General features: G+C 41.1%; 1 protein-coding gene across 3 annotated transcripts; it reads left to right on the top strand.

The window, feature by feature from the left end:
* The first annotated feature begins 2633 nt into the window (after window positions 1–2633).
* On the top strand, window positions 2634–17635 carry kpna6 (karyopherin alpha 6 (importin alpha 7)). Of its 3 annotated transcripts, XM_042435421.1 has the most exons (15): window positions 3131–3152; window positions 3782–3808; window positions 5187–5320; window positions 5458–5550; window positions 7004–7103; window positions 7213–7307; window positions 7826–7957; window positions 8080–8168; window positions 8288–8387; window positions 9897–10060; window positions 10156–10234; window positions 10691–10816; window positions 12327–12454; window positions 12981–13165; window positions 13491–17635. In XM_042435421.1, the coding sequence occupies exons 1-15, from the start codon at window positions 3146–3148 to the stop codon at window positions 13676–13678; spliced, it is 1647 nt and encodes a 548-aa protein (XP_042291355.1). In that variant the 5' UTR covers window positions 3131–3145; the 3' UTR covers window positions 13679–17635. The 3 variants fall into 3 exon arrangements, with proteins under 3 accessions (XP_042291356.1, XP_042291355.1, XP_042291354.1); XM_042435422.1 differs by lacking the exons at window positions 3131–3152; window positions 3782–3808 and adding an exon at window positions 2634–2774; XM_042435420.1 differs by lacking the exon at window positions 3131–3152 and having other exon boundaries at window positions 3256–3808.
* The last annotated feature ends 14 nt before the right edge of the window (window positions 17636–17649 follow it).

The raw sequence follows: 17649 nt of genomic DNA, 5'->3' as shown, positions 1-17649 counted from the left end.
TACCTACTCAGCATCTTACTTATCTGCTCCACCACCTGGTAGATGTCAGTAAGCGAGAGGGAGACAGAGAGACGGAGAGAGAGAGAGAGAGAGAGGAGGCCACAGTCGTCAGATAAAAAAGTAAGGAATGGACAGTGCTGAATGGATTTTCAACACTATATTATGAAGACATACAGTATATCCTCTCTTCCATTCACACCCCACATGCACTGTTACACTGCTCTCTCCACACACACTATCCTCCCCATGGCGTTATCTCTCTCACCCTTTATTACTCTCACACAAAGCGTTCAGCACAGAGCCTTGCAGATGTTCTCTCTCCCAGAGGCGGCCCGACCACATTCTCGCATTTCAGCAAACTAGCCTTATTATCATATTTGGTGTAATTGAATTAAGGAGCCATTTAAACTGGGTATATTTGCACAATCAAATAAGCACAATCAAAAACAAACTGCTTTTGACGCTTCATAATTGAGTTTTTACTCTGCAAACATGCTCTTTGATGTTATTAGCCTCCTTATGTGGTACATATTATTTTTGTCTGTGTCACATTTTTTGTTGCTGTGGTTTCCACCTGCAGAGATCAGAGACCTGTGTGATGTTTCATCATGGATAGGCTGCCAGGAGCATGATGCAAAACAGGGCAGACATTTGCCTATGAAACCTCTCCGCTAGATAAAGAAGTCTCCTTACAAGTGAAAAGGATTTATGCCATCAGTCATTCGATCATTCAGCATACAGTACAGAGATGTGCAGATCTCTGAATAAAGCTCTTTTAATTCCTTCAAAATCTGGTCATAGAGAAGGCTCCTGCAGTAGAAATACAATTAACAAACACTGCATCTTCTTTTCAGACGAAACTAAAAACTCATTTTGATGAAATCGCACTTAATCAACACCTAGTTGTAGCTCTCACCATGCTGTAGCGGCGTTGTTAATTTGCTTGTTGAAAATGCAGTGCGGTTTCTCAGTAATGCTGACTCAACCTGGACGAGCAATGGCCACTAATGAGGTCGGCAGGAGAGGTCTTCCTGTTTGTTAATTTTGATCTTTTTTCTCTTTAATTTACAGCAGTTTAAATGTGGATGGGAAAAGTGGGTATTGATTGTAGTGTTTATTATAGCTTCATTATGAGCTAACAGTGAGCAGGAGACTACAGCAGAATGGATTGTTCCTTATATACTTCAGTTTAAAACCCTTCAGTTATGTGCCTTGCTTTGCTCTTATGATTCCATTACACAGGCAGTCTTTACTGTATGGCATTAACTAATGAATAGCCTTTGCTTCTCTGCAAAGTGTAGGCTGTTGTATGATGTGCTTCAGCAGGCCTAGAAATGAGAAAGGCAAAGAACTCACAAAGGAGGCCCTGTGAAATCGGACTCGATGAGCCCCAGCTACAGCCCTGCGGACTGGATCTGAGAGCATTTGAATGCTGCCTCCGTAGCACAAATTGGTCCTGTGTGTTTGTGTTATTTGATACCAGTGGAGAGCTGCTCTCCAGAAAGCAGTCTTTTGATTCATCTCTGTGCCAGCACACCTGCTGAAGGCTGTGAATTCTCAGCCCTCATGGCTTGGCTGAGTGAAGCTCGACCCAGAGCCTGTGGCTACTCTGCGAGAGCCTGGATCTATGAACAATATTTGTTCTTGTCTGCTAAGAAATTGTAATCATGGGAAAGTATCTCAGTTGTGCTACAGTTGACTTGACCTCCAACACCCTTTCTAATAGGGGAAAGAGTCAGCCTGACAGCAGTGCATGACCCGTTGCTGCCATTTTATTTGTACAACATTGCCCCCTAAAGTATTTTTCTGGTGTATCTCTTCAGGCCTCCTCAGGGGGCCCATGTCAGAGGACAATGCTGTATCACACTATAGTGCAGTAATTTACCACTACCTGCTCCCAGCAAATTGACCATGGATACCCCTCACCTGTATTATTGTGTCACGTTCAATTTGATAAAAACACTGGGGAGCCTTGACTGCGCACACACACACACACACACACACACACACACACACACACACACACACACACACACAAAACCACACAAACACACACCATTTCAAAGCCAGAGTGACACATGCAGATCCAAGACAGAGAGGTATCTGAACCATGCCAGAGGGTATGCAAAATGGGGACAGCATTGAGAAACAGTGACTTTTGGAAGAAGACTGCAACATGTAAACAAAAAGTCATGTGTCCTCTTGCCCTCCCCTAATAACTGGTATGGTACTTTATGGATAAACTGGGACAGTTCAGCTTTACCTGTTAAATGACACAATCCCAACCGTGGGACACTTTAGCCTTGGTGGCATTATTTTCAGGATCACTTATACTCATTCAGGCTTTTTGGTTATGAAATTTAAAAATGTACCTTTTAAACAAGACCAGGGTTATGACTAAATCAAAGGGGTTGAAGAAAAGTAACCTTCTTATCTTGGGCACATTATTTTCAGGTTTGTGCACAAAAATGGTTTGCCTGGTAAGAGGTTAACATGACTGACCAGTGTAACTTCTTGAGAATTAAATAAGTCCAGCCTTAAGTCGATTATTAACATATAGTTGGTCTTTTAGGTGTCTAACTGTGAGGCGAGTGTTTTGTGAAGCTGGTGCGGCCTCTGGTGGCAGGAAGTCGGCGTTATATTTTGACGTTTCCGTCTCCCGGCCGACATATTGCTTACAAGAGCAAATTCTGGAAAGCTAGAAGAGAGAAAGGATTTAAAATTGACTCATATCTACACGACGTGATACTCTCAAACCACATAGGACACAATGGGTAAGCTTGTTCCGTAAATCAAGAGTACAAATGTTACGTTCAGATCGTTAAAGGTTGTGCCATGTCGCCGGGAGTGATGGTTATGAAATCATGTCACTGTTTTTTAGCTCGTTAGCTCGTTAGCTGCTAGGTTGCTACTTAACTTTGCTGCGTAGCTTTAGTAGCGCTTTGTAAGTTGCTAATTCACTTGCGGCATATAAAACTGTGCAGTGTTATGACAATGTTTCATCTATTATCAGATGTCATACAAGGTGTAACTACTAACATAATTCCAACCCGAGAAAACAACCAGCGCCATCTGTTAGCAAACTTAAGGAAACTAACGTTAGGCTAATAGCTAACTGTTAGCACCGCGCCGTGCCGTCTTTCTTATGATAGGTGGGGAGACACACACACGTACAGCTCAAGTCTTAAGTTATTATCTATTATATCAAAATATTGGCTTTCTTGTTGGCAAATATAACGTTACATTCGCCTGTCACTCCGACTCCCGTTGTTCATTAACCTATAGTACGTAAGTGTTGATAGCGGTAATGTTAGCAAAGTTACCGCTATCAAGAGATTTCAAACGTCATGTAGCTGTTTGTTCGGTAGTATTTTGTGTGTGCGACAATTACAACTAGTAAGGGACTTTCAACAACTAAGAAAAGGTTTTAAGTCATCGCTTAGGAAGTGACACACGTGAATAGTCATATTTATTAGTCACTAATTTGGGTGCTAGCGCTAATGTTAGCTACGTTAGCTCTGTCAGTCAGCCCTTTCCTTCAAACGCGCAGAATTACATGTTAGGGATGACACCGTTATATTGAATTAATTGTTCTTATTTAGAGTAGTTTGACGATGAAGTGGGATTGATGAGCTATGGGATTACATTGAACATTTTGGACAGCTTGCTAGCACCAGTAAGCAATGTATTGACATGTCAGACCGCACATGTGACACTAGGAGTCCCCAAATTTTCCAGACTATTCGCGCACAGAGTCATGCTTGTTTTTTTTTTTCCTCAGCATTTGTAATTGACAATAACCCTACTGGTAAGTGATATATTTGAAACGACCAATGAAATAGGGGCAGGGGCAGTCTTTAATATTTAATCAATTAAATACCATCCTGCTTCATTGAGGTGTCCAATGGAAATATTGCACACAGAAATAAAGCTGGACCACAACCTTCTAGTCATTATATTTTAGTAAAGTAACAGGAGTCCTGTTCCTCCCTCAGGCTTAATTAGTTTTTTTAATATTGGAAAAGTGTCCTTACTTGAACCATCCTTGGTGTTTGATTTGTCACCAGAGCAGGTGGTTCTGCTTCACTTTATCAGGCTAAATTAAAGGGTTGGTTCTCCAAAATTGCACAAGAACTGATACTATGTAGCCATGCTAATAGTTTGTAGAGGTTTTGATATATTTGCTGCTGAGACAACGGAGGATTTGCATCCCTGTTGTTTCAGTGCAGTTGCAGAAATCTCAGTAGCAGCTAATTCAAAACATCAGAATCTAAAACTGCATCTATCTTTCCGGTGTGAGTCGGCAAACACTTGAACTCCTCCCCAACGTTCTGCTTTCTTTCCTCCAGTGTAATACCAATGTAGACGTGCTCTCAGCAGAGCTATTTCTGTGCTATACAGCCAGCAAATATTCAGTGCAGTTCATACACAGCAGCTAATATAACAAACACGCTACAGAAATGAGAGCATCCAGTCGCAACCTGTGCTCGTGTGACGTCCATGCCTGTGGCTTTACCATCTGGACACATTACACACATGCATAAACTTTTTATGAGGCTGGTTGTGTTGATGTCCTCAAACCAAAGCATGACCTCAATTTGCGCCACTTGTTCCGATATTTAACCTCGGAAACCCCCGCTGTTACGATGGGGTGCTTTTGGCACAGAAGGTTGGCACCACTCTGCGCTGGTGGCAGGTTTCAATGTTGTCCCTACCTCTCTTTCTCTCGCTTGTTGCCCTGGGTGACTCAGGGATCTGCCCAGTGCCCTGTTCTGGTGGCATGACTGCACAAATGCTGAGAATGGGCAGTTTGTCCTGTGTGGGCACCAGTTTATGCTAACTCTGCGATTTAACTTCACTGAATAATTATGTTTGTTCTGCCCACCAGCTGACTAGTTGATGAATAGCTTAGCAGTGTGTGTTTGCATATGCGTGTGTGTGTATTTTTGGGCTGTGTTGTCCAGTCTCTATGAGCCTGTTTATTCAAGGCCTTTTTATATATAGACCTGTGTACATGCTGTTTCATCATCATGGCCTATTATTAGAGATGTCAGGGAGAACAAACACAAACTTTGTCTTTACACATGGTGTATTCTTTAAGTTCAATTCGGATGGTCCAAATTCTGCACCATTTTGTTTCCTACTTACTGCTTTATCGTAATGCTTACCTGTCTGTGGCCCATCAGAGCCGTCAGCCAGTCCGGCCAAGGATAACTACAGGATGAACCGCTACAAGAACAAAGCCTTGAACCCAGAAGAGATGAGGCGCAGAAGAGAGGAGGAGGGCATCCAACTCAGGAAACAGAAACGAGAACAACAGGTATTAAACTAAACCTTGTCCATTCCACTCATCAGGTCCTTTATCTCCCAGTTTGAGTTTATCAGTTTGTAGTCTATGTATAGTGGAAATACTCTGGCTTAACTGTGTCTCTGACTCTGACAATTCTGTAATCACAGCTTTTCAAGAGGAGGAACGTGGATGTTCTCAATGAAGAGGAAGCCATGTTCGAGAGTCCACTGGTGGACTCCCACCTCAGCTCTCCAGTAACAGTGAGTGTCTATTTTCCTAATGCCACTGACACAACGTAGACAAAGAGAGGCTTAAACAGGACCCACCGGAGGTTTATTTTACATTGCATTTCAGTTTTGTTATTTCCGCCAGGCGTAAGCCTGGAGGATATCATGCGTTTGGTTGTGTATGTGTGCGCGCATGTGTGTGTATCTCTCCGCAGCTAACCTCGCATACTACTGGACCCATCAGCTTAATTTACTTTGTGCACATTCATGACTGTATGTTCAAGGACCTCTTGTGGTTGTGGTATTTCACAATTTTTGAGAAACCTATTTTTTAACGCCTTTCCTTATGAGCCTATTGTAAAACTTGGACTTTCGTCTTTTCAGCAGTCCTCGTCATTTTATGATATGCATTACAACATGGCAAAAGGCATGTTATGACCCAGCCCATTAGGGGGAAGGGAAGCAACATAAAACCAGATTTAGTGGGTAAAATTAAAATATTTATTGACAAGGACCTTAGATTGTTATAAAAAAATGCAAACGACAAATGAAAAAGGGCCTGTGAGTACTGTTCAAAATAAGTAACCAAATATAACCAAAAGAGAGCTCTTTAAAACAAAAGCTACAACTCTCTTTATCTAAAAGAAGCCAAAATGAAAATAAAACCTCACTGCCTAACTCTCACTAGACCAAAAACATTCAAAACAGCACCCCTGCAACTAGTGTTTCCAACAAAGCAAATGCTCATCGTGTGAGTTATCAGTAATAACAAAACGATATCTGGCCCAGGCCTCAGGTAGTTAACTAGCACCTCATTCTAATTCACAAACAGATCTCTAACAGTCTTACACAGCAAACAACGAGAGGCACGGTGGCGAGCTGATCAGAGTCACCGCTGCACCGACTGACAAGTTGGCCAATTATTTGTAGACTCAGTCCCCCAATAGCACCAACTGAATTGGTGCGCTGGACTGGGTGCTGCTCCAATCAGGATCACCGAAGAGGCCAACCAAGAAGTGGGAGGAGCAGCCGAACCTTGGGACTGCTTGACAGGCACTAAAACACTTGGCAGTGGCTGTAATAAGGCATTTCCAGCAATATGCTAGGCTAAAAACAAGGTTTATCTAGTCTGTTGCAGGTCACATTTTGGCCTTTGTCATGGGTCAAAACTGACATCTATAGAAAAGTTTGGTCTTATCTTGAAGCGGAGCATCTGCAGATTAATTCCATACCTGATATGTTATGAACTTTATGCTATAAAGTATGATGTCATGGCATGATACAAGATGAATGAATCCCTGGGGTTTGTTATCATCGCTGCCATCTTGACTGTAAGGGAGACACACCTTGCAGAGATCTGCTTTGTGCTGAGTGCACTCCTCTTGTTATTGTTTTCTAGCTTCTTTTCCAGCCTGTGGGTTGAGAACAGCGGAGTCTGTGCTGAGTAGATTAAATGCTCAGAGTGCTTGTGCATGTATTGTTGCAGGAAGGAGTCATTACCAGAGACATGGTTGAGATGCTTTTCTCAGAGGACCCAGAGCTTCAGCTCACCACAACACAAAAGTTCAGAAAACTACTTTCCAAAGGTACGTATTGTATCCTCATTATGACTCTACATAACAGTGGTAACAGTCATGGGGTCACCACAGTCCAAACAAAAATATTTACATACAGTATGACCTCTGTTCCTTTCAGAGCCTAACCCACCAATTGATGAAGTTATAAACACGCCTGGAGTAGTGGAGAGGTTTGTGGAGTTCCTGAAGAAAAGTGTCAACTGCACACTACAGGTCAGTTCGTAAAAACACCCACTTACATAGTTAAAACATCTTCTGTGCACGGGATGTCTAAATGTAATAGATGTCTGGTGACAAATGCCAGTAAAATTTGTGTCTCACTGACAAGTCAAGAAATGTCACCTGACATGCTGGTTGCTAACCTTTTTAAACATTATCAGATGCATTCCTTTCAGTTATGCACAGCATACCGTGTTAGATTTTGTTGACGCAGGCCACCATACACTCTATCTGATGGTTAGTAAGTCAAAGCAATGCATAGCTTTGCATTAAACAGCTTCCTGATTGGCTGTCATTTTGCTGCTCTGCACAAAGCAGTCAGGTGTCAGCTGTCATCTCCAACGCCTGAACAGCTTACTAATGTAAAATGAATTGAAATGTGAATTCTTGTTTGTTGAGATGAGCCAATATTCCAATAAGAATCCCAAAGTTTCCTCATATTTAATTAAAAAACATTAAGGCTCCATGGTAGAAAAGTGCTACTTTTTTCTATGACATTTGTGCCCCTGCAGTTTGAAGCCGCTTGGGCTCTGACCAACATAGCATCAGGCACATCCATGCAGACAAAGACAGTGATTGAGGCTGGAGCAGTGCCAATCTTCATAGAATTACTTAACTCGGACTTTGAGGATGTCCAAGAACAGGTAACACACACAGTTTGATTAGCATAACAATTTGTGTTTGTATTGACTGTTGTCTTGCATTGTTCCACTCATGTACCTAATCTCATTAGGTCAACAAAGTTTTGTATGTTTTCTCCCTGCAGGCGGTGTGGGCCTTGGGAAACATTGCGGGGGATAGTGCAGTGTGCAGGGACTATGTGCTGAACTGCAACATCCTTCCACCACTATTAATGTAAATCATTCTCTTTGTCTCTTAAGAGGAATTCCTTATTGAAGCCTCTAGCTGTTATACCTATGGCACATTTGTGATACATCTAATGCAACAAGTTCTGCTTTTCTTTGTCATTTCAGGCTTCTGACCAAATCCACTAGATTGACCATGACTAGGAATGCAGTGTGGGCTCTGTCTAATCTCTGTAGAGGAAAAAACCCTCCACCTGCTTTTGAAAAGGTTCCATTTCTCCCTATGAGTCAACATCAAAAACATTGTAATTTGAAAACAGACCCATTAGTTTTTCAAGGGTATTTCATATTTTGCTGTCCTTTTACAATCTGGGAAAGTGTTGTTGTCAAACCACAGTTCAGCCTGCAATTCACCCATTTATACCAGATCATTGTCACAGGTTAAAGGTACACCCCTCCCTTCATGCTCCTTCAGAAGCTCTGCCCCCTTCTCAATTCACAGACGCTCATTCCCAAGGCAAAGAGAAACATGGTGGAATCCATGGCGATGTGTCAGCTGTAGAGTCACTTCTGTTCCTTTCACACTTTATCATGAGCGGAATAAAAATTTAATCTCATGAGCACACCAGTCCAGTGCAGCCTCCTCACTTCTCACTCGACCTGCGTTCAGCGTCTCTGTCCACAGAAGCAGCTGTCAGTCAGCAGCAGCAGCTCCTGGAGAACAAACTGCCTCCACCGGGCTGACTGATAGCAGAAATTTACTGAACAAAAATAGTTTGTATGTAGACTCCACGGGAAGAAATCAACAGTTTCTGTATTTATTGATTCATTGATACAGTTAATAAGTTCAAAACACATACACAGTGGGATATTTGTGTTATTTAAACAGCTGCCTGCTTAGATTAGGCTTACCTAAACGTGTCAGAAACAGACTCAGAGCGCAAAAAATACAGGGGGTCTCTGTGAGACTATCTTTGATTCAATGTGGATTGATAACATTTAATAAAATGGAAGCATATCTGTACCGTAAGAAAATGCTTTCTATTGAATTAGCCACGGCCTCTCTTTCCCACCTTTCAACGGGTGCTGGAGATGGAAGACTTTCATGTCCTCACACAGACAGCTGCTCTCATGACTTCCCCCTGTCCTGTGCACGAGCAAGAACGCCCCCTACTGCTGATTGGCTGGAGTAGTGTTGTGTGACCTGCTCCATGCCGTTGTGTTTACAGAACGGACAGCTAGCGGACCATGAAGAGATATTAACTGAATCTGACAAAAAGCGTATTGGATTAGAATCACTGACTCTACCTTTTTAATGGACATCGTCATTCATACAAAAACCCGATCTCTAACTGAAGTTCAGTAAATATTGTTGCTAAACCATAGAATTACACCAGACTAACATAAAAACATAACTGTTATGTAAAACCATGTTAACCCTGCAGACGTTTTGACTTGCCATGGTAGGAAAAGTACAGGTGTTATTAATAACATTAACGATGGCTTTGTTCTATTTAAGTGTCCCTGTAAGTCATGACATTGTGACAGTTAGCTAGCATGCAGGACCCTCACACTGAAGCAGCTAAACAGGAGACTATGATCATAGATTTTAATTGTGCTTTGCTTACTGTGATAAAAAAATAGTGAAAGACCCAGTATAGTCCCCCGACTGCTAATCTACTGCACAGTTTTGACTAGATGTTTCTCTGTGATTCATGGATATCGTTGAATTCAAATGGTTCTCATCATAATCAAGGGTTATGTCTGTGTTGTCTAGGTGTCACCATGTCTGCCAGTACTGTCCAGGCTTTTATTTAGCAGTGACCCAGACTTGCTGGCAGACGCCTGCTGGGCCCTGTCCTACCTCTCAGATGGCCCCAATGACAAGATCCAGGCTGTCATCGACTCTGGCGTCTGTAGGCGCCTCGTAGAACTACTCATGTAAGTCCAGACTTTAATCTGAGTTATCTGTGTCACAGTAAATCTGACTTGTAAAATACTTACTATTTTCTCTCTGTGAACCTCCCTGTCTGCAGGCACACAGACTATAAGGTTGCCTCCCCTGCCTTGAGAGCTGTAGGAAACATTGTCACTGGAGATGATATCCAGACGCAGGTGAGAGTATATTAAACTTAAATCTGTTTCAAGGGTCAGCCTGTGTCTGTCTCAGAGAAGAGACCCACAACGTAGCAAGACCAAAACTTTTAAAAACACATGAAATACTGTTGCATTAAGTGAAGTATATTTTATTGCAATCCACATGGAGAAGCAGTTTATCCTGTAGAAACTCTGCAACTTCATTTACAGTCTCTTAAGAGTAGGTTGACGAGTTAATCAACACTCGCCATGTTGATCACAATAAAGGAATATTTCACCAGTACAACAGTGTGACCCTTTGATGTGTCCAATAGTTTTTGGAGTTGTAGTGCAGAAGTATAAGCTACATTGGGCTGTGGCTGCACAGTGATATTTGTTAGTAAGATGAAATCATCGTTGGCTTTAGCATGCTCTTTCATGAACCCTGTTATAAACAGCTTGTAAGGTTCTTATCCACTGTGTTGCTGTGTGTAGGTGGTGTTGAACTGCTCGGCCCTGCCCTGTCTGCTGCACCTTCTCAGCAGCGCTAAAGAGTCTATTCGCAAAGAGGCGTGCTGGACCATCTCAAACATCACAGCAGGAAACCGAGCACAGATACAGGTGACACACACACACACACACACACACACAAAGCTCATCACTGAAACGTGAACAATCAGCAACAACCCAATTTTCTCATGGGAAATGAATAGATTGATTTGAGTTGTAAGCAGGGACGTCCTGATCCTAAAACTGAGTTCAATATGTTTTTCTTTATTCTGTCCTGCATAATACAGATATACAGTTGACATTTATCCGACAGTTGACCAGAACTATTGTAAACATCCATCACAGTTTACAAACAACTTCCTAGTTACACGTTGACCCACCATATTCGCCATATTTGTGCACAATCAACCTGTGAAATGAGAGATTATTAGCGACATTAGAAGTGGCCTCTCTTGCTTCTAGTAAATAAACAAACTGAGCTTTTCACAGAGTGTTAAGTAACATCACTTTGTTCATGACAATTATTCTCTATTATTATATCAGAGAAGATATAAATGTTTGTTTGGCATGATTCTTTATGCATGTGGTACCCCAGTAAGTCTCAGTAATCCTCTCTAGCCTTGGCAGCAGAAACTGTGTCACTTAAAGGTGCTATATTGTTTTGTAGTAATGACATCAATGTTAAAAGTAATTCATTAGTTCATTAGTTTGCTCTTTGACAAGAACTCAAATATTAGCAATGATTTCTATAATAACCCACTTAAATATAAATATATTCTGTATCTTTTTCCCTCTGAATGATCCTTCTTTGCTTGTTGAAAAAAACCCTATTTTGCTCTTGTGTATCAGTGGTTTCATCTCATTTTAAATCCTCTAATATGAATCTGTGCTGCATGTGGTGACTCTGTAATACAAATGCTGCCCCCTAAATGTTTTTAATGGCCAAATGTAATTGAAACCTATTTAATACAAGGGCTAGCACTAAATAGAAATATATTGAAGTGAACAGAGCTCCCCATGCACAGCCAGTATTTTCAATCAGGTGCTGGTCGGTCGCAGGAACATCTTAGGTGAAAATCAAAATTAACTAGCACACTCTGAAATGACTTTACTGTGACTCTATTAGGAGATAACATTGCATTTCGCCTGTAGCTTCTTCAGAAATATATGTAAATTAACATATAACATTGTTAACATTGGTAGTGTTTGCAAACGCTGCAGTAAAATTGGCTGAAAGTTTGTTATGATCAGCTGAGAAACACAGAACATGATCGTTTTTCATCTAACCAACTGTTTACTTATGTATGTAATTATACTTGATATAAAATATAGATTTGATTATTCCAAATATTTCTAGTATCTATAATAAAGACCATATTGATCATGTTTTTTGAGATAGACACGTAAAGACTGAAAGGTCCATCTATCCATCCCATCATGGGATGTGGTAGCTGAGATAAGGTAGAGTTTATCCCTTTCTTTTTTCTTTTTTTTTTTTTTTACCACTACAGCCCCAGTCAAAGATTAGGTTTTGTGAAGCTTACTGAAGTAAATATGTCATAACTATTGCAGCTGATTCATGAGACGTACCCCTGATCTCCTATCTTATCCTGCTCCACAGACCGTCATCGATGCCAACATCTTCCCAGTGCTGATCGACATTCTGCAGAAAGCTGAGTTCAGGACCAGGAAAGAGGCAGCCTGGGCCATCACCAACGCCACCTCTGGAGGAACACCAGAACAGATCAGGTCAGACTCACAATAAAGAAACTACTGTATTCAGAATGATTGGGACAATAAGTTAATGTCAGCACCAGGTGTTTTGGGCCAACTAAATGTAGGTGAAGGCATTTGATGATCAAGCTTTTAGTGATGACTTAAAACAATCAACAACTTGATCTTCACATGTTTTACCTGTGTTTTTGCAACATGTGTTCACAGTTTACATCCTTTGCCCACACTGACAGATTGAAAAACGTTTGGCTTCTCGGAAATAATAATTAAAAAAAAAAAAAAAAATTAAGCTCCCCATGGAAAAATTTGGTGATGAAGAAGTGTAAATGAGGGCAATATTATGCACACACAGGTGCCATGGTGCTGAGAAATTCAGGTGATAATGAGAAAGAGCCGTGAAGAATTATCTGAAATGAAGTGAATTAATTAGATAAATGAAAGAGTTACAACGCTGCAATGAAACTTAATCATCTCAACTGAATGTGTGGTTACACCCGTCCAGTCTTCACAGGCCTGTGTTGTGTGTGTTGTTGTTGTGTAGGTATCTGGTCAACCTGGGTTGCATTAAGCCCCTGTGCGATCTGCTGACGGTGATGGACTCTAAGATTGTTCAGGTGGCTCTCAATGGGCTGGAAAACATCCTGAGGCTGGGCGAGCAGGAGGCCAAGCAGGAGAACAACGGCACTGGAGTCAACCCTTACTGCAGCCTCATCGAAGAAGCTTATGGTACTGTGCAGGAAATACACACACACACACACACACACACATCTATACATAGAAAATAAAGCATATATGATTTGGTTTTAGAAAGGTAAAATTGGAAATGGAACTGATGATGCTCGATATTCAATCTTACAGAGAGCCCTAAGACCTAAAGGTGTCTACTGAAACAAAAAAATGTAGTTAAAACAATGGATAAGTGACACATGGGATGCATTATTGGTGTTTTTTATATAATATAAAAGTACAACACTTTAAATATAGACCAAAGCGACTGGCCTATATCTGATTATTATTTATACAAGCTGATGTGTTTTGTTTTCCTGTCCAGGTCTTGACAAGATAGAGTTCCTCCAGAGTCACGATAACCAGGAGATCTACCAGAAGGCCTTCGACCTAATCGAGCACTACTTCGGGGTGGAGGACGAGGATAGCAGTCTAGCCCCTCAGGTGGACCAGGCCAACCAGCAGTTCCTTTTCCCCCAGCAGGAGGCCCCCATGGAGGGCTTCCAGCTATAAGGCTGCATCCCCTCTCCTCTAAAATACACCCATTTACCCTCTCCATACCTGTCCATCTCATGGAGGGCCCCTAGATGCCCGTGTCATACCTCCACACCCTCTTCCCTATTACTCATCCGCCACTGTCCCGCCCCTCCCCCCTCTACCACCACCACAACAAACACCCTCCCCCCTATCCCCCCACAACCCCACCCTTTGGAGGAAAACTAAAACTGCTAAAACTGTGTCCCGCTCTCCAGCATAAAACGCCCCTGTTCTCCTCAACCAGTGGACTGACTTCTTTGCAGGGCAGACTCATGTGTCAGCTGGCGAAAAAAAAAAAAAAAAAGAGGAGCAGCGCACAAGTCCATCACACTTAGAAGAGGAAGTAATCACCTCATAGCCCAAAGTGAGAGTCTGCCCTGGCTTTAAACGCACACACAGACATCTTCCTGCCATTTGCGAGTTCTAAGGTTCCCTCATTGGCAGAAACGATGGTTTGTTGGTTAACATATTTATATACACTTTCATTTCTTTTCCAATGGGACATTCCTACTTTCAGGATTACCCATGCATCCCCATGCAAAGCCCACAAACTGGGGTGCATGAGGTGAAATATGCCCAACTCTTGATGTCAGTCTGACTTAGTGCAATTTAACAAAATTACTTGTAACATTTTCCCTTTTTTTTAGTTACTTTCCCCAAAACCCTTATTTATCTGCTCCCTTTTTTAGTGCTTGTGATTATTATTATTTTTTTCTTTTTCTTCTATGGAAAGCACTTAGTTTGCTGCCAAGAGGCTCCCTGATCATCTGGCTTAGGGCTGGTCTCTGCATATCTGCTGAAAAAAAAAAGTAGCCTCTGTACAGGGGGTTCAGAGGCGACACTATCCACTGGTGGAGTTTCTGTCAGACACACAAATGTCCACTCGCTGTCAAGGGCTTTCTGCTGCCCCGAGTCTGATGCCCAAGCTAAGAAGTGTGATTTCTTTTTCGACTTTTTTTTTTTTTTTTTTTTTAAGTGGGACAAATTTGGGGGATTAGGGTTTGAGGTGGGAAGAAGTGTAAAAATTGAGCAAACAGAATAATCTACATTTAGGAAGGGCTCCGAAATGGGATATTGGAAAAGGGATTGGGTTATTAGAGGATATAATAAAAGATCTAAAAAAAAAAAATTTAAAAAAAAGAAAAATTCCAGGTTTTTGAGGGTGGTATAGTTAGAGATCCAATGTTCGTCGTGTGCTGTGTTATTAATAACAATACATTTGAATTATGAAGTGATCTAACTATTAAACAAGGCATAGCTGGGGATAGAGGGGAGGAAAAGAGCCGACAGCAGCAGCAGCAGCAAACCAAACTCATTTTTTTATATGAAACTGAATTATAGGGATTACAGATGTTTAAAGTGGGGCGAAACGGCACTTCTGGTACAGACATGGCGAGGAAATTACATAAGACACAATGTTTCTAGTTATAATTTCCTGATACCATTGACGCCCTGTGTAAACAGGTTGCTGCTGTTCAGCGAGGCCCTCTGCTCCCTCTTCTTCCCCAGTTATATGTGGTAGGGTTTTTGCATGGTGTTATATTACCCTGCCTACTGTCACTGAATATCCCTGGCCAAACAGACAGTTGGCACAGAGAGATAGAGAACAGTGTTGAAGACACACTGTGAGACGTCGCTGTACGGGCTAGAAATTGGGCCATAGCGTATTGGTTTGGTGGTGTTAACAGTGATAGTGTAGTGACGGTGGTGGTGTTTTGTATAGTGGTAGAGTTGATAGAATTTATGGCATTCAATATCACAATAGATTTGAGAAATGGGAATGACAACCGGTATGATTTTTTGCATGGTTCCATTGTGATATATAGGTATTAATGTATATAGCCGATCCTCTGCCTGACTAGGAAAGTCTACGCCGCTTCTTTCTCCCCTCATGGGTCTAACAACATCCAGAGTTTGGCTAGGGATATAACTCATACAAGTGACAAGCCTAACTGCAACAGAAATTCAAGTATATAGATACTTGAATTTTATATATCTGCATTTATATATACATATATATTTGCGCACACTTCATGCACACTTGCATACAACACCAGCAGACACTGAAACACACACCTCACACAGATGAGTGGCTAGTGGCAAAGAAAATAATTTCCATAGTTGTTGGTTTTTTGTTTTTTTTTTTTTCTTTTCCCAAAAGTTTGAGAATTGCCAATTTGGCTTTTTTTTTTTTTTTTTTTTTTTTGTTTTGCTTTCAGTGCGCGTAGTATATTTTCTTTATGAAAAACGCTGCCCTTGGTTGTGTTTTAAATTGAGACTGTTTTCTGTTTTAATTGAGAAAATGAAAAGATAATTTTCCTTGAATTCAAAAGCGTTTCGGTGCACACACACAGAGGTCTCATGGAAACTTTTTTTTGTTGTTTCTAGCCACATGACTTATGATGGTTTATATTAACCCTGTAAACCCTGACCTCAGATCAGCTCCGCCTCTTGACGGAAGCTGATCTCGAGTCAGCGTTTAGGCGTTGTGGATGAGCAGAACTGTGGTCCGTGTGATGTTTGACTGACAGGCACTGTGTGAGAAAGAGGTTGATTGACTCTATGACTATGTCCCTATCAGAGTCCGGGAGCCCCTGTTCTGTGGATTACTAAACTAGACCTAACATTATATCAGAACTGTCAGCACAATTCTGTTACTTCTGTTTTTGACCAAGAATATTTTTCTTTGATTTGGTAGATCATCTTTTTTGGATACACATACTCTTCTTTTTCTGTTATGTTACACACAACCGTTAAAGCATTAATTAACAGGCGAACATACGTATATAAGAGATGCTGTTTTATTTCTGCCACATGACTTGATAATGATATCCACAGAACACGTGTGCTCCTTGTAGACGTTAAGAGGTCAAATCATGAATAATTGAGCATCAAGAACTTAACCTCTACATGACAGATGTGTAGAGCAGCATTTATAAACTGAAGTCTTCGATTTCACGGCCAGTTCTGCGCTTGGCCAACAAATAATGCCAGAATTGCAATGTTTAAAAAGAAAAAAAGAAAAAAAAAATCAGTGCATCAACCAGGAAAAAAATATTTATATTTCTGAAAAATGAAAATGCACTCCTATTCACAAAAGTGCCAATCCGACCAACAAAGACTGGAGGTTCTTATGTATCTGTCTTTGACTTATAGATTTGTTTTTTTTTTTTCTTTATATCTTTTATTTACTTGAATGTGCACACATTTTGTGCAAAACATTGCTGCTCTATTTTCCTTATCTTTAAAGTTACATAATTTGCCATTGCTTCTTTGGAAAAGTGGCATTCTTTACTGTGGGCACCTACATAAGGAATTGAATTAAGGAAGTGTAATTGTCTGGGGGGGAGGGGGACTTTATTAACTGCATAAAACTGGTCTTTCCAGCGACTTGTTATCCATTGGTGTGATGGTCCCCACTCTTACAGTCTTCTAAACTATAATGGTTTTCACTGTGCATAGCTAAGCTGCAAATGTTTTGGAATCAAGGAATTGATTCCACGCTGTGGAAACAGAGTATAATATTAGCATTTTCTTGAGGTGTCGGCCTGCAGCCAGTCCCTCTCTGTGCAAAAAGAAACTGCGCTGATAGAGATGTTGTAGTAAACGTGGCACATGATGCAAATTGTGGAAACTGAAGCGACTATCATAGCAGACAATTTCACGTACTAACCTTACTGTCAAAGTTAGTTTACCAAAGTTTTGTCATCTTGAAGGCAGATTGAAATGATTGAGTTCATGTTTTGTTTTCAATAGTTTGATGTAATTGGCTTGTGTTGACCTAGTCCGTATGACTGAGAGCTTGCTTCAGTCCATTTAAACTTGCTTCTTTTCATTAGAAGCTACAATAGCTCAGTCCCTCTCTTCTCAGTTTTTCTTTTCTCTCAAGTTCAAGTACTGTTTGGGGACTTAGAAAACCTGCAGAACAATCCAGAAGACTGCAATAA

This window comes from Thunnus maccoyii, chromosome 15 (assembly GCF_910596095.1).
Source record: "Thunnus maccoyii chromosome 15, fThuMac1.1, whole genome shotgun sequence".
NCBI classification, from domain to species: Eukaryota; Metazoa; Chordata; class Actinopteri; order Scombriformes; family Scombridae; genus Thunnus; species Thunnus maccoyii.
This window is presented reverse-complemented; position numbering and strand designations above follow the sequence as displayed.